The 27,226-nt window shown below is 38.8% G+C and overlaps 1 protein-coding gene across 18 annotated transcripts in view; it reads right to left on the bottom strand.

The window, feature by feature from the left end:
• The window catches only part of macf1a (microtubule actin crosslinking factor 1a), a 165,749-nt gene that overhangs the window by 38,950 nt on the left and 99,573 nt on the right, over positions 1–27,226 (bottom strand). For 15 of the 18 annotated variants that reach the window (XM_059509717.1, XM_059509726.1, XM_059509724.1 and 12 more), the window contains 24 exons: positions 25,143–27,105; positions 24,908–25,063; positions 24,594–24,809; positions 24,348–24,497; positions 23,970–24,260; positions 22,743–22,892; positions 22,385–22,618; positions 22,129–22,299; positions 21,280–21,621; positions 21,006–21,197; positions 20,745–20,921; positions 20,454–20,577; positions 19,520–19,719; positions 19,098–19,415; positions 18,818–18,984; positions 16,210–16,366; positions 16,016–16,127; positions 15,320–15,382; positions 14,173–14,411; positions 13,859–13,988; positions 13,307–13,506; positions 12,406–12,913; positions 11,217–12,211; positions 10,106–10,606 (listed from right to left, as the gene is read on the bottom strand). In XM_059509717.1, the coding sequence (XP_059365700.1) occupies positions 10,106–10,606; positions 11,217–12,211; positions 12,406–12,913; positions 13,307–13,506; positions 13,859–13,988; positions 14,173–14,411; positions 15,320–15,382; positions 16,016–16,127; positions 16,210–16,366; positions 18,818–18,984; positions 19,098–19,415; positions 19,520–19,719; positions 20,454–20,577; positions 20,745–20,921; positions 21,006–21,197; positions 21,280–21,621; positions 22,129–22,299; positions 22,385–22,618; positions 22,743–22,892; positions 23,970–24,260; positions 24,348–24,497; positions 24,594–24,809; positions 24,908–25,063; positions 25,143–27,105 (7,756 nt within the window). The remainder of the gene's footprint in view (positions 1–10,105; positions 10,607–11,216; positions 12,212–12,405; positions 12,914–13,306; positions 13,507–13,858; positions 13,989–14,172; positions 14,412–15,319; positions 15,383–16,015; positions 16,128–16,209; positions 16,367–18,817; positions 18,985–19,097; positions 19,416–19,519; positions 19,720–20,453; positions 20,578–20,744; positions 20,922–21,005; positions 21,198–21,279; positions 21,622–22,128; positions 22,300–22,384; positions 22,619–22,742; positions 22,893–23,969; positions 24,261–24,347; positions 24,498–24,593; positions 24,810–24,907; positions 25,064–25,142; positions 27,106–27,226) is intronic. The other 3 variants (XM_059509725.1, XM_059509711.1, XM_059509721.1) reach the window with 2 other exon arrangements.

Raw genomic sequence — 27,226 nt, 5'->3', positions numbered from 1 at the left:
AAACAGTAATACCAAATTCATTTGTACAAAAAAAAAAAAAAAAAACACACACACAACCAAACCAATGATTACACATGTGTAACTTATCCAAACCTCATCTTATCATTACACTTCCTGATACCAACTGAATTCATGGCTGCTTGACTGGTGCATCCCCCACTCTACTTTTCCTCATTCTTTCAGTAACTGGTCATTTGGCCGTTTGTCACGCCTGGTTAAAGAGTCACAGTCTTGACTCAGACAGGAAGAGGGGGGGGTTCAGAGACCCAAAATCCCATAAAGAGACTCTGTTGTTGAAACTGAACTGACTGGCATAGGTAAAGTGCTGATAGTGCTTTGTGTCTTGTGCTAAAACGGCCCCCATTTAAAGACTGGCAGTCACTCAGCAAAACAAGCACGAGGCCCGAGAACATTATTGACTTTTGGTTGCCTCAGCAGAACACCTGTTGATGTAGTTTTTTTTTCTTTGTTGCTTGCCCACTCCTTCTCTCTCTCCCTGCCTGATTGCACTTAAAGTAAAAGGTACTGAAAGCCTCATCTGTTTGTTTCGGTTGTTCACCTACCCCCCCTCTTCTCTCGTTCCCTTTGTCACACTGGTTACTAGGTAGCATGTCTCTCATTTTCTCTTTCTTTATCTCAGCAGTAGATTTATAATTAACCACCAGGCTTTACCTGAATGAGTCAATGTGTGCATTGTTCTCTCTCACCACCACAGACACAAAGACATATGGAGCATAGACAGAAATACAAACACCTTTCCTAAGAATGAGAGAGGGGAGTCTGATCTTGCCACAAAATTAAAGCAATAAAATACGTTTTGAACACATTTACAACAATCACCTTTAGTTTCACATTTTGTTAATATTTTTATATTATTAAAACTATTTGTTATTCTTAAAAAAAAAAAAAAAAACGTAAAATTTAATAAAAATACAGCACTAACGGGGCCAAGCACTACAGAAGCAAGCTTCAGACGAACGGCAGGAATGAGTAATTAAAACCGTTTTAAGATTATTTTAGGCAAAATGGCTTGAAAACAATAAACACAACAACTAGTAATAGGATTTATTGGCTTATCACGTGTAACCAATAGGTGGCGCTGTTACCAAATTAGTGTGGAATGGTCAGTGTGAGGTGACAATGACACAAACAATGTTTGGTGCAAAAATGTCAAAGCTTTGCTGAGATACAGCCTCAAATGCATGTTGGCATCCTTCCAGCAAATTCGTTGATGCGCTAAATGAGAACGTTTCGTATATCGACACGAAATCCAGATCTTTTAGGTGGCTCAGTCTGAAGATGATATGATTCGATTTTAGTAAAAATCGGACAAACGGTCTAGGAGGAGTTCGAAAAAGTAGGTTTTGACTGAAAATCAAAATGGCGGACAGGAAGTTCGGCCAAATAAGGAAAACTTGGTATCTATGTTCTCAGCTTGACACAAGGAATCTATTAAGACCAGCGGCATTTCAATAACCAGATTTATTCAAAAGTTATTCGTCTTTTTGGAAGTTTTGTTATAACTTTAGCATTTAGCATTTTATAGCATTTTATTTCACAAAATTGTATTGAAGTCAATGGGAACTTCATGTTTTGTTCTTTTATAGCACCACCAAGAGGCTCAGTCCCACCATTTTTTATGTGTCCTCAGAGTGAGCCCATACATATGTTTGTCAATTTTGGTAAAATATCTCAATTCACTTCAGAGTTATAGACATTTATATGAAAAAAACACGTAAAAAATTACTGACACATGACTTTGATTGAATTTTACTACCCCTTAATATCAATATTTTTGCATTTGGGCATTGGTGTATAGCTATCGACCTATGGTTTCGTCTCGATCAGACAAGCGGTTTCGAAGATATAGCCAAATGGTTTTTAAGCGCTAAATCACAACGCTACACAAACCGTAAGGCGAAACCTAGCATGTTTGGTATCGCAGGACTCGGTAAGGTTTCAGGAGTCTAATTAGATGAGTCTTGTGAAAATAAGTCGACCACACCCAAAGTTATAAGCATTTAAATAAAGATATTCACCACTAGGTGGCGCTGTTTCGAAACTTCTCACGCTCCTTCAGGACATTGTGCTGATGACCCATACCATGTTTCGTAACAATCCGTTGATGCGTTCTTAAAATACAGCATTTTAGCACAAAATTCAAAATGGCCGACAGTCAAAATGGCCGAAATGGTACAATTGGATATCAGTCGACTCTGCATGTTGCCCTGAATCTAACAAGATTTTTGGATAAACTGAACAGAAGTTATAAGCAAAAATAGCAATTTTTCATATCTCTGGACCAGTAGGTGGTGCTGCGCCGAAACGCAGCATGTAGCCTCAGGTCATCCTTGTTATGACATGTACCAAGTTTAGTCTGAATTCAATAAATCGTTGCAGAGATACAGCCTTACGACTGTTTTTGTAAGCGCTACGTAAAATTTGTTTGAGCGTTTATCGAAAACGGTTTGACGAATCAATTTGAGTTGCATAACTTTTGGTCAGCACTGACTGAAGATGATCTGGTTCAATTTTTGTGTGAATCGGAAAAACCGTCTAGGACAAGTTCGAAAAAGTAGGTTTTCACTGATTATTATCTTAGCAATGATTTCCAAATGTCAGTGAGGTCAGCCTATTTAGATTAAGTTCCTATTTATTTCTGTTGGCGAGCTAACAGAGAAGAACTGGAAGGGAAAGTGGGCTTTTCTATGGAATGTCACAGTAATGCACAACAGCTGAACAGCTAGATAGAGCATGACATAACACAAACATGTGCACATATACTCGAATGCTAGTGTGTGATGGACAGAACCGGGTCAATTAAGTCATCAGATTAATATAACCATGTTATCCTAAATTAATCAAACCTTCAGTGCAAAAAAATTTAATTAACTGAAAATGAGCAGACTGTAGTGATGGGAAATTCGATTCTTTTCCGCCAACTGGTTCTTTCGGACGGTTCGATTCAATGAACCGGTTGAAAAAACCAGTTCAGCGGTTCTTTTACGCTCAACGTAATGACGTCATTGGCGATGACGTAATGGCGTCACGTGATTTAAGTCTATCAAATATATATATATATAAATATATAATACATATATATATATATATATAATATATATATATATATATAATATATATATATATATATATATATATATTTATAAGTCAGTAATCATAACTTTAGTCAGTTAAAAACCTCATAATCATGAAAAGTTTACATTTGAGTTTTGCAACAACACACCCAAATACAGTAACAGCAATAATGTGCATACAAGGATTTAAGTCTTGAAGATATAAAGTAAATAAATTAGGTGTCATCAGCGCAGAAACCATGATCCACTTACTATAAATAATCCATTGCGATGTATTTTTTATTAAATGAACTTACGTTTCGCCAGATTGCCCTTCATTCAAGCCCTTGGTTTACCCGCGCTCAGAACATTAGCACAGAATCAGTTCAGAATCAATCACCAAAAGAATCAGTTCGGTTCAGACGCGCTCTGTGTCAGTCGGCTTTACGTTGAATCACGTTGAAGGAAACGGTTTTCAGTTCAGTGTACTGATGATCCGAAAACCGATGCAACCGGTTCTTGACTCGAGAACGAGAATCGCTCTAACCGGCACTGCAGTTCAGTTTCATCAGCTGCTCTACTCGTGTTCATGTTCTGTTTACTACAAACTCAAACTCAACTTTGTGAATGTGTCATCATTATATACAGTACAGATGTTTCATAAATCATCCCTTATTCCTATTAAACAGAGTCTTTAGAGTCTTAATTATTGTCCAGCTTCCCTGAAAACCCATTTGGCCTATACATAATCTAAACATTCATCTTAAAAAAATAAAAAAATAAAAAAGCAAAATAAAATATAGTTATTTTTAACACTTTCCGATGTTTAACAAAATACTTAAAAAATTACAAGCATGCGCAGTATCATCAGCTCATCAGTTCTCAAATCGGACACATCCGACAGAAACGGTTCTCAGTTCAGTGTACTGGTGATCCGAAAACCGATGCAACCGGTTCTTGACTCGAGAACGAGAACTGCTCCAGCAGTGAGCGTGTTCGTTCGTCATCTGGCTCGGCTCGGTGTTCATCTTCAGTTCGGTCTTCACAGCAGTTCAGTCAGTGTACTGTTTGAGTACATGAATTTCTCCGGGATATTGGTTTATTCTGACTCAGAGGGAGTGTGAGTCACGTTAAAAAAGTTAACAGCTTAAGTTATTTGTGTATTAATGCTTATTGGAGACGTGAACCGTTTCAAACGATTCAGTTAGATTTGGTGAACTGGTTCAACCGGTTCACTAAGAAGAACGGGTTAAATTGAACGACTCGTTCACGAATCGGACATCACTAGCAGACTGACCAAAACATTACATTCACAGAACATGTACAGAACACAGTACATTCACTCTGAGGTTGAAGATGTTCCACAGAAACTCTGCAGAAACATGAATAATGCTACAATGACATCAGAAGTCACGGAATTGGAAAAAAAAGCTAAAAAGCTGTATGAGGCTACAAAAGACATATCATCATCACAATCACAGACTGTAGCAAAGTTTGAAATACTGTTATCTAACTAGACCCAACTCAAAGTTCGGTAGGATCTCTGGGTCGACAGAATATCCAAAATGTGTGTAAGTATACATCATGGTAAGATTTGTTGCAATTATGCATTTTTCCCCCTGAGGTTCACTTATAATGTTACTACACTTTTTACATCAAAAATTGTCATAACTCTGTAATAAAAGGGCATTTTCTATCCTGATTTTAGTCCTCTGATCTGAGCTCTCTGTTGGAAGGGGCGTGTCTGCGCTGAGACTTCAGAGGAAACACCCACTGCTAGGATTGGCTGAAATACAAAGTAAGTAGCCTATTACACGTGGAGCTGTCTCAAAAACTTTTAATACGTTTTTACTATTACAGCTGTTAAGTTAATCATGAAAAGTGATGATTAAGCATTATATTTAGATCTACTCCAGTCGCATGAACGGTTCATTGTAGCCGATGACAGATTGCTGACTCACGAATGCTTTTATCACAATTTACAGTGTAAACATTATGGAAATAATGCATTCATTGTGCAGTGTAGACTGAGTAATTGATAATAAACTCACGCTGTGTGATTGACAGCTCCACGAATTATAAAGGGAGTGTTCTTTGATCGCTTTCTATATTAATCACAGTTTAAATAACAGATTATTTTCCTGTTACTCAGAGAAACAATGTGTAGTTGACTATTTAGTCACTCGCTTGATTTACAGAAGCTTAAACAGCTATGAATTATTTTGAAACACAGAATGATAACATGACAAATCACTGATCAAAGATTAGGCATTAGAAGGAACACTTACATGTTTTGGTATTACTGTCGGATCTTTTTTTACAGTCTATGGTCGGATCCGTACTGTACAGAAAAAGTCTATTTGTCTATAAGTCTGCACTGAAAATGTGACTGACTTACCAAAGAATTCACAGTGAAATGTACTGAATGAACAAATAATGTTCTTAGACATCCTCATAGTTGAAAATAAATAAACACTTTACTAGTATTAAGAAGGTGATGTTATTTTTTAGGCCAGGGCTCCAGTATTGCTTTTCCTTTCTTCTCATCTCACTAATGCTCCAGTGGGCGGGGCCAACGACATGATGATGTAGAAGTAGGCATTGATCTGATTCTGCAGAGGTGGGCTTTCGTTGCACTATTACGTCATAATGTGACAAAACCTGAAACGAGTTTTGAGCTCTCACACTTACAGGATGTTTTTATAGTACAATGGTCTCTTACACGTCAAAAGATCAAGGGAAATTTGATTCCTCAATTCATGAGAAATGCAAATTAATATATATTTTTTTATTTCATTTTTATTTTGGAGTTTTTTCTTCTTCATGAGATTAACCATGTTAATATACAGTGCATGTTAATATTGCAAGAACTTTGCATCACCATGCAATGGTAATAAATTAATTCTTCCAGAAAAATAATCAGTGCTAATCTGCTTCACGTGATTGTAAGGCCACAAGATTAATGACGTTAGAGGGAAACCCCTAAGGTTTGGGTGGGGGTAGGGCAGGTCACGAAATAGTCTGCGCAGTTGTTATTGTGGAGGAAAAGCTGTGATCACAAACTACGTAAAAAGAGGTCAGTAAAAATAGACAAAGTGAGGGAGGGATGGAAAGAGTAAAGGGAGTGAAGTATAAGTGAGGGTGACATGATATTAATCAAGATATAAGTGAGGGTGAGGACAGCATGGACAACCTGATGTGATTTAGAAACCATTCTGTCATCCCAACAGCCCTGCTAAGGAATTCCCAGTTGGACAGGGGGCCCTCGTTTTACTCCAGTCTAGCACTTCATCCCGCCCTCCCGGCTCAAGCCTCAGCTGCTCTGGGACCGGGCAACATGGGAGCGTGCAAGGCTACATAAAGGACAGGAATTTAAGGGAGAGGGTGTAACCACACCCTGCTTATGTGAACGTGTGTGAGTGTGTTCGCAGGGTCCAGGGTTGGGAGACAGCTGGGATGCCGGACGCTCCACACGGACTGGAATTAGAAACATTCTCACACATGGACCTGCGGGCACACTCCCACAACATACAAACACACCTTCTGTGTCTACATATCATCCTATAGCTCATGCCAACCTGCTGCTAAATATGAAAACATATCCACCAGACAGGAAGCACCAGACGACACCGGCAAGACATTTCACACTGAAGTCACAAGTGTGACAAGTTTCCGTGTTTCTCTCCAGCCGTTTTCCATGACATCTCAATACGCTCATTGTTGAGATGCTAAACAATGATACTAACTAATCTGACACCTTCTCTTAATACCCCATGCCCCCCGCAGCAGCCCTGACGAAGCTTACACAACAACAACAAAAAACCTCTCAGACATACACACACAGGATCACCCTCCCCTCTCCACCCCTTTGAGCAATGACATCATTTGGATTTGGTGTCTTTGAAATGGAGTCTGGCTTGCGTGGGGCGAGGCGAAAGTGAGAGCAGACTATTTTGTGGCAGACGAATGGGCTGCTCTAAAATTTAGCTTACAATGTTTCATTACAAAGTGGCAGATGAAAGGAGAGAAATGGGGAAGAGAGGATGGAAAAATGACAAATGCTGGCAGCCAACTTGGATGAATACCAAAGATATCTTTCAGAACGCATTCTATTTGTCTTTCTCTCTTCTGCCCCTTTGTAATGAATAAGATCCCATTCCACAGCTTCCTAAAAATAACCTATAGAATGCAAATACATTCAGTGGTGTTCAAAAGTCCAATTGTGAAAATTTACTTTTCAAATGTAATAGTTTTTTTTTCCTGTTACAAATGATATTCATGCAGTATAACATTAACATAAGCATTTAAGTGAAAAATGTACATTATTTTCTGAATGTCTCAGTATTTTTCTTTAATGAAAATAAAATGTATATTTATATATTTTTATTTTTTTTATTATTTTTAACTGACACTAATATTTATTTGTATAAAAAGTTAAACAAATAATTTACTTATATTGTTTTGCTTTTAGTGTTATAGCTCATACTGCATCTTGTATTGTCTTCATGAGTTAGACATTATGTGGTTGTCTTCGTTTCAAGGCCTTCAAGGTCACAAGAACAATGTTAAGAAGAAGCCTTTTCCATTGCCTTTGTTTGCAATGCCAATTGCTGTGCATGTCACACAAAGTCAGAATAAGTATTTATAAAGACACAACTAAGCATCTGCTGCTCATTATTATTTTTAAAGTGATATTTCCCAATGGACATAGAAATCTACTATACCTGGAAAAAACTGGGATCTTATCTTATAAAAGTTTATCCCATCAATGGACTTTTAAAGCATATTGTACTAAATATGCTTATATTTTTGTCCTGGTTTGACTTAATACTTAAACCCTACTTCTCCCCTGTACTGATTAGACATGCACATGAGCGGAGTGAAGGTATGAGACAAACAAGTGGGTAGACAGGGAGTAGAACCGCAGAAATATTCAAAAATGAAAAAAAAAAAAAATGAGGAAAAGACATAAGAATTTCCTCAGTCATCCAAGATTCTACAAAGTAATTCATGAAGACAAATCAAGGACACTTCATTCACAAAACATTTAACCAATGACAGACCAATATACTGCCCATAATACATATTTGGGTATGCATAATTCATATCTGAGCACTGATCAATAACTCTGCCTGCTTGGCTGATTAAAACGGACCAATCACCAATCACTACACTACAGTTCAAAGGTTTGGGGTCAGAAAGATTTTTTTTTAATGTTCAAAAAGGCTGAATTTATTAAATCAAAATAATGTAAAACATTAATATTGTGAAATATACTTTAAAATGTCATGTAAGTGGCATGTATGTCCAGTGATGGTAAAGCTGAATTTTCAGCATTATTCCTCCAGTCTTAAGTGTCACATGATCCTTCAGAAATCATTCTCATATACTCACTGCTCAAGAAACATTTCTTATTATTATCAGTGTTGAATATTCATTAATATGCTTAGATTGTTGCTTAATATTTTTGTGTAATGAAAAAAAAAACAATCGGATGAATAGTATGATTCGTATGATTCGTATGAATTTCCTCGCAGGAAATTAGAACATCTCTGAAGAACACAAATCAGTGACAAATTTCACCCTTCCAAATTCCAAGAACTTTGAAAGTCCTAAATGTTTATTGCCATTTAAAATCTTTAAATGTCAGTTAAAGCTCACTGGACTACCTCAATACCACTCAAAGTCTTTTAAACTAGTCATTCTGTTGTTGCTGAGCAATCAAACATGGCGGAGGAAGGAATGATTCAGTCTCAGCAAGGCATATTTTGTACAGCACTGATTCACTCTCCTGCTCCTGGAGGTCTCTGACGCCCACAACATCCGTCATTTCCTCAGCTCTACTCCTTCCCACGTCCACCTACACCTCTTCATTCTCACACTCTCCTTTCTTTCGCCACCCTCAAGAGACATGAGTAAGTGAGATACAGACATTTCATCAGACGGTCAGGGGAGGAAAGGTGAACTCAAGCTGCCCACTCTGAAGAGTTAAGAGCTGACATGTCTTTCCTCATTCTCTTGCCACCATCATAGAAAACATGATGAGAAGAAAACAGCAAGAACATGTTGGTACAGAAGGATTTATTCAGGGCAAGAACCTTCATCCTGCAGTAATACAAAATGTATATAATATCTTTTAAACATGCATACTCTAAAGGGCTGTATAACTGACCAAAATGAAATCAAAACTGAAATCATGCTGCGGCTTATTGTGATTATCCAATCACAAAGGTAGTGATTTAATTACTGTATATGAACAGTTAGAATGTGTTCCCTCTGTGTGCATTTGCTCAAGCAGCTCATGATCTGGTGTTTTCAGTGTCTCAGAGCTGTTGGGTTTGCAGCAAACATTGCTCCACATAAATAACATCTCTGCAATGTGATGTGAGTTTGGATTGCTTATGGTTTAATATTTGAAAATGAAGAAATTAAGACCATAAATATTAATTATTATTATTATTTTTAAATATGTATTATGTATTATTTTACTCTGAAATATTAAAATAGTAATATATCTTTTGTTTGATACTTTTTATTCAGTATTATTATTATATAGTATATATATTTTTAAAATCCCAATTAAATCACTAAAATACTAAAAATTAGTATTAGTATTAAAAATGATGAAAAGTTACTTAAAAAAAAAAAAAAAATCACAAAAATCACAAATCCTCCCCTCACGTCCCACAGCCCTGGCTTAATGTGATTTACACAATTAAAACATGTTTCTGGATCAGCATCCTTTAGTGGTTCTGGAACATAATCCTGCATCATCTGCAAATCATTGTTCCCTGAATTCAAGGGAAGGTTGGTTCATTCAGGAACACGTCATACTTGGGTAAACCACATGGTGCACAACATAAGCTTTGCTAGACCTTGTTTAATATAGAAAAAACAAGAAATAAATCACCCTTGCCACATGAGCTCATGTTTAGGTAGGAGGGCTGAGCCCCTCTAAGCCCCTCTAGCACAGAAAGCAATCTGATGCTGCAAATGATGGATGATATACAGATTTCTAAAACTTTTCCTACCTTGAATTCCTGAAGCTGCTGTTTGATGACCTCCACTTCTGTCCCCACGACGGCCTGTGTGTTCAGCACATCCTCTGCCCGTCCCAGCAACCCTTGTAGGTCAGCTAGACGGGCGTAGAACTCCTTCATTCGCTCTTCTGCGGCTTCTATGAGTGCCAGGCGGTTCTGGCCCCGCTCTGCCAGCTTGCCTGCCTGTCTGCTTAGTGCTTCAGTCTCTCTCCTGAGGGCCAGAAGATCAGGAGAGCTTCCCTCTCTACGCAGCATAGTTGTGCATTCTCCACCATGACTCTCTAACTCGGCACGGAGGGCACCGAGTCGACTCAGGAAGCCCCTAACAGCATCAGCCTGTGAGGCCAAGGAGTCAGTATCTCGTCCCACAGGGCTAAGGCTGTCCAACTCGTCGTCCAAATCAGCCAGGCGGGAGAAAACATCTCGAACACGTGACTGGACTTCTCCCACACCTTGCAACCGGGACTCCAAGGATAAGCAGCATTGCTCTGTCTGTGGGGGAAAGAGAAGGGACAAACGCAGTTAAATAGAGCTGAAGTCGTTGATCATTCCTATTAAGCAGTAGACCAGTAAGATGTTTCTAAGTATACTGGATAAGCATATTAATATATGCAGTAATAATATTACGTTATATAGGGCTTTCCTGTTTCTTAAATTTTATATCAAAATTAGCTTACAGATAGTGTGGATGACTTGCAATCCCTTACTAAGTGATAGCTAACTTTAGCTCTTTATTTTTATCCTTAGAGGTTTATTCTAATACATTTCTTTCTGTCATGTAAATACTTTTTGAAGTAAAAGTACAATAAAAATGTGCTAAGTATATGTATTGCTAAGTAAAATGTACTGTAAAAGTATTGCACAAACTTTGTATTTTAATCTTAAACACTTAAACGTTTGACGACAAATCTTGAATACAAGCTATTATGAAAATGAACAAGACAAATTTAGACCAACAGTCAGAAAAAGATGGCGTCTTATTTTCAGCAAACACAACATGAGCGCAGACATAAAGTACAGATCAGGTTATATATAACATCCCAACTACCGCCTCAGTCCTGGCACATTCCAGAGGCTCCTGATCATGTGCAGATTCTCTCACCTTCTCAGTAACGTCTTCAAACTCTTTTTCTGTATCACGAGCTTGCTGCAAAAGCCTCTGGCCACCATCTTCGCCGGCCCTGGAGATCTCGGGCGCATCCTGCAGCAGCCCCTGAGCCAGATTTTGCAGGTATACCACCTGTGGCTGTATAGAGTTTAAGAGTTCTTGTTGGCTACGAAGACGCTCCAGGTTTTTGTTGCTACAAGCTTGCGGCCCAAGCGCCTCCTGAACCTCGATCTGATGCCTGGCTGCCTCAAGTCTTCTCTCCACAGCCAGTCTCCCATTTTCAAACTCCTTCAGTCTGCTTCCCAGCTCTTCTAACTGAGCCGTGCGTCCCTGTAGTCGCTCAGAAAGACCATCTATCCTGCGATTAAGCTGGGCTTTTTCATCCATCACTTCCTCTTCACCAGTACAGCTCTGCTCCAGCAGCTGATCTGCTGCCTTGTTCAGAGAATCTAAGAGGCGGCGACGACGATCCAAGTCTAGGCTCAACTGTCTAGCCTTTTGCAAAGCCTCGTCTAAGGCGGAGGGATCCAGTGATGGGTGGATCTCTGCCTCCCTTCCCTCACATTCTGCAACCCAAGGTGCAAGCTCATTGCGATGTTGTTGGTACAGCTCAGCACGGGACAGTGTCTCTTTTATTCGACCATGTTTATTAGAGGTTTGTTGGTTCATGCCCTCCCAGTCTCCCCTTATGGTGTTTAATTGAGTCTGTAGGGCTAATCGCTCATCTCCGGCAGGGAGGGATGCTAGCAAAGATGTCCCCTCAGCCTGGATGAGCTCATAGGAGCCACGTTGTTGTGCTATGGCTCGCTGGAGATCCTCTTGTTGGGCCAGAAGGGTCTTTAGAGCATCAGGTTGGCAAGGAAGGGCGTCAGAAACCCCAGCTGTGTGATTCCCAGCCTGCTCGTCCAACCAGCCACGGAGCTCGTCAAACATCTGCTGGAACTGCTGAGTGCTGGACAGGGCAGCCTGCAGCTGGGACAAGCCATCAGCTGAAAGACAGCAGTGAGGGGGACTGTAAATATTATGCACATGCTGCACGATACTGGAAAAAAAAACTGACACTGCATGTGTTTTTCTGTGATATACATTGTGAAATAACACATGAATGTTTACCAGATGCTATTGTAAAATTACAATACTAATATTTATGCCTTAATTTCTTTATTTGCAAACAATTACTCACCTGCCCGTTCTTCTAAGCTTTTGAGTGGCCCGCTCACACTCTCCAATCTCTTGTGCAACTCATCTCTGAGATATGGTTCGGCCACAATTGTGCTGAGCTCCAAACACAGCTGCTCAGCCTGGGCCAGTTGACCCCGTCTCTGTTCCAGCTCAGCACGGATCTCTCCAGTTTCCCGAAGCCTACGGCGCAGGGCTTCAGGCTGAGCGCTTAGAGAGGCCTGCGCATCCAGCCTCTCACCTAGATCAGCCACGCTCTGAGACAGCTCCCTGAGCAGGGCCAGGTAGCGCTCGCTGGTTCCCTGCGCCTGGTCGATCTGCTGTGAGCGGCCGGTGAGACGAGAGGTGAGGTCTTCCCACTGCTGTGAAATGTCTGCCAGCTCCTGCCTCACCTCCTCTAAGTCCTGTCCATCTCTAGAACCCTCGTCTCCAGTCGGGGAGAGGATTCCCTCTGCTGCCCGAGTCAGCTGATTAAACTGGGGTTGCCGAGTCTCAAACTCACGTAGCATGAACTGACGGGATAAAGAAAGAAAATGAAAGTGATTTTTTTTTAAGTGGATGGGATTTGAGAACAAAACATTTCATTTGATTTTTTTTAATGAAAATCTGAGGCATGTCAATTACAATTTTTTTTATTGTTCATAAAAACAAACAAACAAATAAACAAAAAACTAAAAGAATTTACAGTCATGCACTTAAAAAAGAAGAATATAAGCAACCATAGTTTTTAACAACTTATTTTTTTATTGTAAAACATGTGCATTAACTATTTTATGAAATAACGTCACTAATCAATAATTTATTTGCCTTTTGAAGTAGGTTTAAAATGTGTTTAAAATGTATTTAATTATTAGTATTTGAAAAATTTAGTATTTTAGTGTTTAAAATGTATTTAATTCGTTTACCTGCACTTGCTGTTTCTGTGTGTTGAGCATGTTGGGGTCAATACTCAGTGGGCCTAATACACTGATCATCAGCTCTTTTTCTCGTAGCCATGGTCCCAGCTGACTGGCTGCTGCAGCAAAACTACCAAGTCTATCAGCACACACCTCCAGTTCAGTCTGCTTCTGTGCTGCAGTCTGATTGGCCTTTGTCCACCGTGAGTCTAGGAGAAAGAGCAATATTTAGAACAAATATCACAAGGACCAATCCTGATGCTTCAGAAACGATGACACTCAAATATTAAACAGATAAAGAAAATCCCTGCACAGGTTGCACTTTGACAGCAAATGGAACACCAAAATAAAATATCAGGAAATTTGATTTGAAAAAGACAAGGTCAGAGCTCTTCTTGGAGCTTACAGTACATTATTTTCAGCATTCCATTTCCTGTTCCCAACTCTCACCTTGTGACCAGCAAATGAATAATAATGTATTATTCTGTCGTCGTTACAGTTAATTATTGCTATAGGGACAAAGTCCTATAAATGGAAATGCATTTAAAACACTTCACTGACCTATGTCTTCAAGCTGACGTTTCCATGTCTCAGCTTCAGGAGAGTCTGGATTAGTTGTTATTAGCTGCTTGAGAATGTTCTTCAGATCCTCCACTTTCCCAGAGTGCTCGGCAAGTTCAGAAAGCAAAACCTGGAAACATATACCTGACTGTGAGCTGTCTGTCACAATGATTGCTAGCCTACTGATTAACAATCCTTTAGAGAACTATGGGATAACACTGCAGGAAATGAAAACAGATTTGCCGGATTACTGTGGGGGCCTGTAGTTTTTAAACCACTTGTTCAAAAAATATTAAATTCTCTCAAAACGATACCTTAGTTTCTTGGGCTTGAGCACGCGCCACCTCTGGCCGAGAAGGTGAGGCGGTCTGCCCTTGTGCCAGGCTCTGTTCACGGGGGCTCAGCCACTGGATGAGAGCCTCAGTGCCCCGCCTGGCCTTCTGCCGCAGGTCAAGAGAGGCCTCTTGCCTACCCTTCCTTTCCCTCAGGTCACTGCCCAGCTGCTCATACTTGCAGTTCACATCTGCCACTGCCACCTGGATCTCAGTCAAGTCTGTGGGTAAGAGTGAAGGAATGTTGATGTAAGTAAAATCAGAGCAGGCCAATGACAAGGCCACATAGTTCGAAAACTGCATCATGTTTGTGCTATTCTTCATGCAATGATAATTATTTTTAATTTTTTTAACTAACTGGACTAAAATCCATTCAGTTGTGAAGAACAACATATGGAGTTCTGCACATGATATGTGGAACATAGCATTGATTGTGGTCACAAATTAAGAATTTGCTCCACAATTTATTAATTTGTAGATGGTTTAGTAACATTCAACTTTGTTTCATTAATTAACTGCCTTGTTTAAGGTAAATCATGGCCACATTGTACTAATTTGTTTCATTGTTTTCATTTATTTTTTACCTAAAAAAAGGGAAAAAATGAGTAAGCTGCAGGAACAAATTCTTAAATCCATGAACACAATATATATGCCATGTGTGAGGCTCCATAGAAAAAAAACCTCCAAACCACAAAAATATTCATTATTTCTGACATTACATTATACCTGCAGTTTTGTTGATGCACTACAATGGGAAACAATATATTGGATATTGACTACAATGACTAGAGAAACGGTTTACTTGCAGAATGTGAACAGTGTTAACAGTCCTTTGCACCAGATTTAGGTGCACCATCAGCATGAAAGAAAGCCTAAATGATTGGACAAATTGGTCATATGCACAAAGACAGATGACACTGATCTGCACATACTCCTAAAGCAAACTAACAGAACAGGACAAGATGCAATGCAAAGAAAAATATGGAGAGTGAGTGAAAGGGGGATGAATAAGAGAGATGAGGAGTTATCCATGAGAGGGGAAGAACAGATAGAAATGAATAACAGAGAAAAGCCTCCAGTGATGTGGATGCTGCACAGCTCACTAGCTAAAGGTGTGGAGGAAGCTCACCTTTAGAGGTGTGAATGCCATTAACACTGTTTGGGCTGGTAGCACCATTGAGCTGGGAAACACCTGGGAGAAAGACACACAGACACACGCTCAGACAATGCCACAATAATTCACTGGCATGCTGGAGCAGCACATACACACAAGCAGCTAGACAAACTCAACACAGAGGATTTAGATATAGACACACATATACAAACATAGTGTGCTCAAAATTAGTAGTTTGGAAGGTGATACTGTAGATGCTTAAAGGAATAGTTCACTCAAAAACTCCCCCTCATGTCATTTCAAACTGGTTTAACTTTTTTTTTTGTTTCCATGGAGCACAAATAAAAAACATTTAAGCAACGTACGGATTACTCTTTTACATGCAGTAATACATTAATTGGGAAAGGATATAAAACACCATAAAAACTACAATTAAGAACATAAATCAAGCTTTTGCTCATACTTAGAGCAACATATAGCCAGCTTTATATATATACACATTTGAATTTTGTTTCCAATGAAAGAAAGGCTAAGTAGTTTTGATTATGAAGGTGAGCAAATTATGACCGTTTTGATTTTTGAGTGAAATATCCTCTACAAGTGGTGATTTGGGGACCAAATATTTACTTGTGTCACAGTGGAAACAAAAAGTACTAGCTACAGACAAAAAAGGAGCATTGGCCTTGAACATCAGCTGGTTGATTTGCCTACCAGCTTTGTTCTTGGGGGATGTGATGTTAATAATCAAATTCTCAAGTTGAGAACTGGTCTTGTTCAACTCCTGAACTTGGCTTCCTTGGGTCTCCCATTCTGTGAGTAGATCCTATAAGTAATTCATAATTAATTACAGCTCACCTCGCTCAAAACAGACACTGATGTCAGAACAGGGAGAACTACAGTCCTACTTTAAGCTGCTGTGCTCTTCTCTCCAGGCTTTCTGTGCTTAGATTGGGCTCTTTGGCAGGAAGTTGTTCTTGTGCTGTCTGCAGCCACCTGAGGAGGGAGCCAGAGCGAGAGCGGTACTCTGCCAGTTGCTGGACGCAGCTCTGGATGGAATCAAATCTGTGAAGGACACAGGAAAACGTTACATATCAACAAACCACTAATAAAAAGATTCGGTTTTGTTAATGTTAACACAATGCTGGTTCCAATAAGGCAACTGGCTCGATGTAAGAAAATCATACAATTGAATTAAAATTGAAAATTATTCTAACTGGACTGTTGTCAAACTGTTTCTCCTGGTTTCCGCGTCAGTGTTGTTGAGAATGGCAGAGTAGTTTCATTTGCCTTTAAACTAGTTTAAATCATTGTGACATCTGTGGTTTGTATGGGAGAGCTCAGCTTCAAACTCAAACCTTCTCACAGCGATGTTCAGATCGAGACCTGTGAGTAAATGCATTTGTTCTGAGCTCATGCTGTGCTGTCTTTAGGAAAAGCTAATAACAGTAACGCTCTTCTGCTTTCGGTGTGCTAAAGAAATGACTTCACATATGATTTATCAAATGGTTGTCACTCATGTTTTACAGATACATCTGGCCTAAAATTTTGAGCTGTCACCCTGTGTTAACATTGTGAAACTGCATGATTTGTAAAAAATTACTGGCGGGCCACATATAATAGTCTACATTTCAATAGACAAGCTGCCGGCCATTTGAAATTCATCCAAGAGCCGTATTTGGCCTGCAGCCGGACTTTGGACACCCCTGCCAGTTGCTATTTACAGTGAAAATAGTTGTATGTACTATTTACACTTAGAGACAACAGCAGCATTTTAGATATGTGCTATTTACACTAAGTAAAAAATAGCCATTCTATTTATGTTATGTAAAAGTAGCTGATCTTTGCAATAAGTGTAAATAAATAGTAGCTAATTAGATGCTATTTATAATTATAAATAGTGGCAGATACTATTTGGACATCAGTATTGTTGTACATTAACAGGATGCAATAATAACATTGTTTTTAATAACAATGATTTTATTTATTGAAATTATTAAAAAGATGTTGCCTTATTGGGACAACAAAGCCCTCCCTATAGCCTACCCCTTATTAATAACATTCGTTAAGCAACTGATTTCCACTTTTCCGATGTGATATTTGATGAGAAAAGGAAGAAAAGCGAATTTGGCAAAAGACAGGCTGTGTTTATTCTCAATTTCTTTTCTTGAAATTCAATGGGTTTATTCTCAACATTTTATTTCAACTTTTTTGTCAAAACGTTACGTTTTTTTTTCTCAAAATGAAATTATTTTTTCTTGTAATTTAACAAGTTTATTCTCTATATTTATTTCGACCTTTTTCTCAAAATTGTAAAAAAAAATTATTGTAATTTAACGAGTTTAAGCGCAACATTTTATTTCGACTTTGTTCTCGAAAGTTTTTTTTCTCAAAATTTAACGACTTTGTTTTAACGACTTGATCTCGAGTTGTTGTTTTTTTTTTTTATTACTGTGTGGCCCTAATCCTCTTACATAGAGCACACCTTAAAGAGCAGAAATTCTAAATCTAAACCACCACAAGAGAAAATCTCTTGTAAAAGGACACAACCAGACACCTTTGACCTCCTATTAATGTCAACACTGTATGCTATTATTTTAGGTCATGGTGATAGATCAGGACATTGTGTGCAATATTAAGCCAGACTCCACTCCAGACTCTTAATGTGGACAGCATGCCTCTCTACCATTGTTAGCAGCAGTTAGGGTCAGAAGTCATGTCCCAACATGTTACACTTTACATTTAGTTTATATTACAATAATCCCACTTCCCACTCACAAGTATTCCTAGAGATATGTGGAGTGGATTTAGACTTGAACACATGACTGACATGTTTTATGTCTCTGAGGGCATTTGAGATGCTTGGAGTCCAAGTCTGGCATCTTAAGAAGGGATGTGGCCAAATGGTTTACATTCTGGCCCAGTCCATACTGTCTTTATTAGAATGGTCTTATTTTTGTCATGTCAAATCAATTAGAGCTGGCAGGGCATCACATTTCAAGATGAAACTATGACACAGAGAACCGCTTAGAACAGACTAACTATTCTACTCATGACTGTGACTGGCATTAAGGGGGACAACATTACAATATCCTGAAAATTTCATTACAGCATTAATTGTTTTTTCCAGTCTGGAGAGAGAGGTTAAATGAGGAAGACAGGATTATTATTGCTAGCTTAAACTATTTAAAACAGTTTGTCAACTGAAAAAAAAGTAGCTGAAATAAAATCAAATGAATATTTTAGAAAAACATTTGGACTAAATAAAAATACTGCTTTGGCAACTAATTGAAATAAATGTAAAATAAGTACAAGCATTAAATTCACTAAACAAAAATTAAAACAAAACCCTAGACTTAATTATTAATATTTAAAACAATGACAAAAGCTCAAAATAAACAAAAGTTAAAATGAAACCTAAAATTATGAAAATAAAAGCTAATTCAAAATATGAATAAAAATGATAATCATTCAAGAAATCAATACTAAAATGACGCTAGTGGAATATCCACTCACCTCTCATTGACACTGGATTCCAAGCGTGCAAAGCCCTCAGAAACCTCTTTGGTTGTGTCCAGAAGGCTTTGTACATTGGCAAGGATCCCAGACTGGCTTAGGTCTGAACCAAGCTCGACAAATGACTCTAATTGATTTGACTCTTGGGTAATTTCTGATTTCACCTCCTTAAAAAATAGAGAAATAAATTATGACATCTTTGGACATCTCCCATTAAACATGTAATCTTTCAGAAAGTGTGTATATCTGTGGCCACGTGTGGAAAACCTAATTGACTAACCTCTATGGTCTGTCTGTGTTCATCCACACTGCAGTCAGGTTGGCCTAATGGGCTAAGAGCCCTTTCTCGATTCTGCACAAAGCTGCGGAGATCTGCACTCTGGCGCTCAAAGCTCTCCAACTTAGGCAAAAGTCCTCGCAGCTCAGTCTCTCTTTCAGCCTGTTTGGCCTGGGCTGCTGTGTAGCGCTGACTCAGGTCCTGAAGTGCCCCCTGAAGGCCAGACGCTGTCGATGCATCTGCAGACTTCAGAAGCTTGGACACAGAGTCCAGAGTCGCATCCACGCTGCCCTGCCTTGAAAGCAGCTCCTGACGCATTTTCTGAGGGGGAAGTGCCATGTTTGTAGAAAACATAGTTCCTGGTTAAGTAAAGTTCTTAATTAGGTCTGTTACTTATGATTATGGTGGTAAATTGAACAAAATACCTGATTTTGTGTCAGGGCATCCTGAACTGCTTGAGCGGTGGCCTGGACTGTACCAGGTGATAAAGGTAGTCCATCTAACCAAGTCAGCAGTGCTTTAAGCCTCTCCTGAACGCTGACTGATTGAGCAACAGCTGTTTGAAGATGTTCGGCTCTCATTGACACTGAATTAGACAGGATTTCAAAGCGCTTCTCCAGAGTATCTGAAATGACCATGAGGAAGTTTGAGGGAAAAAAAAATATTTTGGGAAAATCACTGTAAATTATACTGTCAATAAAACTAAAATACTTGACATCACAGTGTCTATCTACCAGTCAGAAAAAAAATATTCCAGTGAGTTGTGAAACACGTCACTGGCTGAGCCAATACTGCTGTGTTGAATTGATCAGATGCTCAATTGGATGCTTGTGGTCGCTAAGAGTTTATTTATTTGAATTTTTTTAAAGAATTTAAAACTTTTGTTCTGCAAGGATACATTGAATTCAAATATCAAAAGTGACAGTAAAAACTTTCATAATGTAATAAAATATTAATTTTTCAAATAAATGCTGTTCTTTATATTCATCAAGAAATCCAAAGAATAAAAAATGTATATTAAGCAGCACAACAGTTTTCAAACCTGATAACTATAAAATAGCTTTTTGAACATCAAATCAGCATATTAGAATGATTTCTGAAGGATCATGTGACACTGAAGACTGGAGTAATGATGCTGAAAATTCAACTTTTAAATCACAAAGATAACATACATTTAAAAATATATTCAAATAGAAAAGATATTTTGAATTGCAGTGAAATTATTTCAACATATTACTATTTTTACCGTATTTTTTGATAATAATTAAAAAAAGGCTTTACAAGGCAGTGTCCATACTTTCCTGGTAGAATGAAAACTCTTTTAAGTAAATTATTTCCTGATACTGAGAATTAAATTACCTGTAAGATTGTTAATATCTGCATTTTTGAGAGTTGGGGACTCTTGAGTGCTGACCAGCTGTTTTCCTGCCCTCTTGACCTTCTCAAGCTGTACCGAACGCTCTGCCAACTCATCCTGCAACAGCTGAGAGAAGAAAGCAGAAGAGAGAAAAAGCTGATTAATTCTGATGTACAGTATGGAAACACATTACATTTTGCTTAGGAGATAATTTCCATTAGTTTATCCATATAGTAAAATTGTTTGTGAGTGTTCCTCAAATATTTTACCCAGAAAAGCATTAATAACCCAACCTGTACAGTACTGAGCGTATGCTGCAATGTCTGAGTGTCCGTTGTTTCACCGCTGGGTTTAAATACACTCTGATTTTGCTCCTGAGTGCTCAGCCAGGAGCCTAAAGAAGCAGCCTCATCTTGGTAGTGCTGGTATCGCTCCAGGAGCCCTGAGAGACGGGTGCCAAGCTCTGAGGACTGAAAGAAGGAACACAAAATTCAGTTTCTATTCAGCCCATAATATGTCTGTTGACAAAGAATACGAGGCTGTTTTGTACCCACCTTACTGTGTAACAAACCGTAGCGCTGTGTGGCATCTTGGAGCTTGCCACTCACTAGGTGTCTGGTTTCCTCCAGAGCTGGATCCACACTGCCCACCTTCTCCAAGGCCCCCTGGATAGAATCCAGAACCTTCTGCCCAGAGATTGTCACAAAGCGCAGATCTGCTTTGTGGCAGATGACATCTTCTGCAAGCTGTAAAATACAGAGAAACACAATCTTAAAGTATTTTACTTTCTACATAATAAAGTTATAATGTTAGACCATATTTTGGTACCTTTTTGTGCTCCTCAATCCTATCTTTTAGGCCCTTTGCATCAGTTTCCCCTTCACCTAATGAATGTAGCTCTTGTTCACTCTGATCCAGCCATGTCCCTAGGTTCCCATGCTCCTGCACAAACTTGGCAAACTCCTCTCTGAGGGCTTCTGCCCGCCTCAGCCTGTCCTGACAGCTCTGAAGGCGCTCCTGATGCTGACTCTGTAGTTGTTCTAGTTTTGCCCGTAAGCGCTGTTTCTCCTCTGGTGGTACACTGGAGTCGGGTTGTTCCAGGAGAGAGTGGACAGACTGGGCCACCTGCTGAAGGTGAGCTTGTTGAGTTTTTAACTGCTGCAGCTCAGTCTGGTGGTTTCAAAGAGTTGAAAAATGTCAAAAGGCAGAACTGGCAGAACTGCTGACAGACATGATTGACTGCTATTATAACATTACAATATGATATTACAACATAAGAGTATTAGAACTAAAAAATGAACAACTGAATGAACTTGCTTTAGGGCTGCCCAAAAAAATCAATTGAACTTTAAAAAAACTAACTTTGGAACTTCAGAACTGACAAAGGCTCATAATCAGGGGGACAGGGCCCACAAGGGGTTTAACCAAACCCTTCCAAGGGCTTCCAAAACTTAAATATATGTTAGCCTACTTTTTGAAAGTGTGATTTCCAGATCTGGAAAAGTCATAAAAATCTGTAAAACCGAATATCTACATTTTCATATCTACATTCTAGTTATGACAAGTTCTAAAATACTTTATCGGGAAGAAATAGAACTGAACACATGAATGAACTTCAGAATTGAGTTGCCATATTGGTAAAACAGATAATTACCAACATCAATTTAAGAATCTGACCTGAAGCATGTCACTGTGAGAACTTAGAGCATTCTCCGGTGGTACAGATGATGGGGTGTCAGGGACAGTGCTGCCAAGTGACCTCCTCTTTGAGTCATCTAGTGATGACAGTTCTCGGAGAAGTGTGTCGATTTTTTCCTGTGTCTCCTGCATCTGCTCCTCTGCTTTAGCCTTTGGAAGAATGAAAATATTATAATGATTAAGAAAAAAATATGAAATGCTAACCAATGCAACAGAAAAAATGTGAACTGCTTACTCTTTGTGTGTTCTGTTGCAGTGTTGTGACAATGGCAGTGTCTACTTTCGCTAGTGAAGAGCGGACTGAGTTTGTAAGTGAGCAGTGTTGCTCTTTCAATTGTGAAAGAGTCCCCTGTAGTTTGAGCCTCTCTTCAGGATTCAAACTGTCACCATGCTCAGATAGGAACTCCTCCACTGAGTGGATAGTCTTAGTCAACAAGTCACTTTTGGTCTGAAGGTCCTTCTCCACCTCCTATAGTTATGGGGTACAAACAATAAACCAAACATAATTAAATCATACAAAAAATAATAATAATGTCTTATGTAAGACATTGTGTAATACAGCTGCATGAAGAAAATATCAGATGTTATCACACCTTAAGCTCTCTTTGCTTCTCCTGTAACTCGTTCACATCATCTGACTCAGTTCCAACTCTCTGATTGGCCAACAGGCTGCCAACACCAGCCAACCACATTGTGAGATTCTCCAGTTTTTGACTGCATTCTGCCTTCTGCTGCTGCACAACCTATATCCACGGTAAAAAGGAGGTAAAAAGTGATAAAGATTTGCATTTGATCAATTATAATCATAATTATCTTTAACCTCTGAATATTCAGCATACTATTGTTTTTACCCCAAACTCATACTTGCCAAATTTCATTAAAAAAAAATTTTATACACAGGTTGAGCATGATGTGTCCAAATTCATCACACAAAGCACCAACATAAATAAATGAATAACACAACAGGCCAGTGAAGCAGAAAAATAAACAAAAGACCTTAAGACAAATACTAAAACATCTCAGATATTTTCTTTTTTTTCTACAAAAGAGAAGTTAAAAACAAGCAAGCTATACAGTGAGGCTACATGTAAATCTTTAGTGTTTTCCAAATGTGTCTTCTGTGGCAATCTGTAAAGAGCAAGGCAGACAGGTTAATATACATGTTAATGTTCATTCACACGCAGTTAGCACACTCAAGTTTGTAATGCAGGTGGCTACAGAACAAAGCTCAACAATAAAGATTTCTACAGAAATAAGGTAATGTTATGTAGCTGGATAATATACACAAGGTTTTGTCAAAACTGTGACTTGTGATAGTGTTGAAAGCATATAATTATACACTATGGGAGTACAGCATTATATACATTCAACATTGACATTGACTGACAAATAAAAATATGTTGCTAAAAATGTAATTTTTTTTAGCATGGGGCCAGTAAAAAATTTCTAAGGCAACTAAAAATCTAAACTACTGGCTTGACTTGGCCAACAAACAAAAGTCATTATTGTTGAGTTCTGCAGACGCATTACTGAAACAAAAGCATTATTACAGCACTGTAAAATGAACTGTACAAGTAGATCATACTGATAGTTACATGCATGTGAAGATTATTTTAAGTTTTAAAATGCAGCATTTGTGCTAACAAGTATTCATGCATGCATCAGTAGTGTGGTTATCTTGTTATCACAAATGTTCTGTTCTTAATGTATTAGAAGTTTTTCTTTATCCCAGTTAAATTGTTGTAAAAATGTTAAAAGTAAAACTGAATATTCTTGTTTTTAATTTGGAAGCACAAGCATTTATACATCTCTTTGCAAACCTCTCTAGCCCTTGTAGTTTGTCTCTCTTTTTCCATTTTCTCTTCTTTTTCTTTCTGTTCTTTCCTCATTTGTTCATTCTCTCTCGCCTGCTGGGCTGATAGGGCCTCTGCCCTGGCATGATTGAGACCAACAGCCTGGTGAAAGACCCTCTGTAGCTGCTCCAGTTGTTCAAGGAGATGCCTGCTCTGATCAGGCAACAGGTCCTGAGCATGCTCAGAGATAAACATCTGAATACTGAACGCCACATTGCTGACTTCATTAGATCGGGCAGCAAGAGAGTTCTGTAAAATCTGTAGGAAAAAAGATGGCATCATTGTATCTACAAATGTAAATATATGTAAATGCTATATAGGATATCATCACTGTTGATGTTTTACTTTGCACAACTGTTGCTTTCGAGTGATCTCGGCCACCGTCTGTCCATGTACCCCTGTTTCTTCCTGCATTTGTGTCTCAGTCTCCTTAAGCCAGATAAGAAGTTTATCAACATTCTCTTGTACAGATTTTAGCTGACTTCTCACAGCTTCCTGTAAAAATAAAAACATCATGCAAAGAGATTTAAAAGAAACTTTTCTGTCGTGAAAATATACTCTCAAACTGAACATTGTAGGAATTTTCATTACGTTTTGTGCATCACGTTGTGCTCGTAACCCATGCAAAGTATTCTGGGCGAGGTCCCTGGCTGCACTGTAAGCCCGAGCTAAGCTTCGCCCATCTTTTTCCAGGGCCGTAAGCAGCTGAGGTGGAACATCCTGAGGGTAAGACTCCAGCAGCTGTGTAGCTGCTTCAGTCTCCTTGTGCACTTCTGGTTCCAGGTCACTAATTTCCAGAAAAAGCATCTGAAAAGAGAATTAAATTAAAATATAGCACTTGTAAGCTTAAATCATCTGTTAAATTTGCAACACATCAAACATTTGCTATAATGGAAATCTTTTACCTCTATCTGTTTGATTATGTCATCAATTGCGGCAAGACCTCGACCAATGGACTGTTGCTGCTGCTGCTTTAGGCAGACCTCAATGTGTCTCACCATAGAAAGCAAGGCCACAATCTGTTGGTCATGTTCTAAGCACTCTTGGCGAGCCAGTGCGGACTGAAAAGGAAAGGAAAACATTAAAAAGAATAAATTTACAGTAAACAATTTACAAAAAATCTCCAGAAATACTGCTTACCTTGCTAGCTTTTGTGGTGTATTTTCTTATTTGTTCAATATTCATTTGAACTTCTCCAGGCTGCGGTTCCACTAAATCCTCTGCATATTCTTCCACCTCTTTTTGCAGTTTGGTATCAGACTCTGGGATCACCTCCATATGGGGTAGACCAGAAACTTTACATTGTTGAATAGAAGGTTTATCTGTGCCTTCATAATCACTGAAAGGGGGCTCCTCGATTCTTTCTTGATGAACTTCACTGCTTAACTTTTTCACTGCTGTTTTGGTATTTTGTAAAGCAGTACACACCTCACTTGATAGAAGTGCTTTGGAGTCCTTCACTGCTGGGATGTCAAAGACACATTTGAGGGGTATTGATTTAGCCATTTCATGGCTGTCAGTCAATGCAGTGCTTGATGACACGGTCAATTCACTCATAGGGTCTAACAACATTTCTTCTGTATATAATGGCTCAATGCTTTGTTCTTCTGCTGTTCTTTCCCTGGTTTCCCCTTCTAAATTCTGTATTAGAACCAGTTCTTTTTGGTTTAGGTCCACAATGTCATCAGAGGTTTTCATAGATGGAATATTATGGTCCATATAATCTCCACTTAATCCAGTGTTTGTATGTTTGTCATGCTGATCTTCTTCCTGTTTTTGCAGCTGTACTATAGCTGAGGAGCTTGGATCACTATCAGACCCAGGTAGAAGATTCTCTGCAATGTTTGACACTGACCATTCATTCATTTCTTGCCCCATCTGGTGTAGTTTACTGTCCTCCTCCTTACTTTGAGGAGGCTTACTGCTTGTCTTCTCTACAATAGTTTCCTCTTGGGTGGTAATGCGGTATTCTCCATTACTAGCTACTTGACGCATCGCTTCTAATTCTTCAGCAGCTTGTTTTTCACTTACTCTGCGCTCAAACACCTTCCTACGAATGCTTTCCTTCACTTTCATCAAAAGTATTTCCTTTTGTGCCATTGCCTGATTGGCTTTCTCAAGTTGCTTCATACTTTCTTTCTCATCTGACTGACTGCTTTGAGGTTCGACCACATGGATCACAGTCTTTTGTGCTTTTTCAGTCTCATCTCTTTTCTCTACTCCTTCTGCTTCAACAATAGACACTTGCTTAACTTTTTTACTTTTACTTTTCTTCTTTCTCTTCTTTTCTGATATATCAGTGGCGAGGTCCTTAGTGACCTCAATAGCCTCCTGACCCTGGTCAGTTTTTGCCAAGTAAGTTGTGACACTGCACTGTGTTAGAGTCTTCTCTTTCTGTAATTCATTGCTTTCATGATCAGACTCATGTTTGGAGGTTTTAGTTTCATTAGGAGTTCTGTCCACACCTATTTCCAAATATTTGCCTTGCACAGTCTCATCACTCCCTGTCACAGATGTAAGGATACCACTTGCATGTGATATCTCTGATAGCTGTACTTCAATCACATTTTCTTTGTCGTCTTTCATAATAGGCTTTTGACTAATGGTAAAGCCACCTTGTCCATCATCTTTTGCTTTTTCTATAGGTGAAATTTTGGTTAAGGTTTCTGAAACTTGTGTCTGTACATCATCACTTTCCATTTTAGCTTTCTTAACACTTTTCCCTCTGGCTTTCTTTTTTCCTGATGCCTGAACTGGCCTTGTGGGTGTAGAAGCATAAGGATCAAATCCAGTCTCTTGGCTGTCCTTGATTTTCCCTGGTTTGGATACTGACTGATCTGCTTCTAACTTGAAACTATGCCCTTCTATTTGCTCTACAGATAGGGTTTGTTCCTTGTTTTGCAAGCCATCATCAGTGTCTGATAAACTGACTTTAAAGATTGCAAGTTCACTTACTGTCTGCCTTTGGATCTCTCTCTCTCCTTTTGTTTGCTCTGTAGATGGAACTTGTTCCTTGCTGTTATCACTGCTTTCTAATAATATGGGAGTAGAAACTTCCACCTTTTGCGATTTGATATCAGTAATCTCTTCAGGTTGCTCAGGGCTTTGGATTGGCTGTGATTTTATATATTCGCTTTCTGCAGGCTTTATCTCTTTAATGGCCTGCTGAAGTCTTTTTTCTGCTTTCAAGGTAAATTCTGTCAGAACCTCCAATGACGTATCAT

Source organism: Carassius carassius, chromosome 25 (assembly GCF_963082965.1).
Source record: "Carassius carassius chromosome 25, fCarCar2.1, whole genome shotgun sequence".
Taxonomy (NCBI): Eukaryota; Metazoa; Chordata; class Actinopteri; order Cypriniformes; family Cyprinidae; genus Carassius; species Carassius carassius.
Note: the sequence above shows the minus strand (reverse complement) of the source record. Positions and strands in the feature narration are given on the sequence as shown.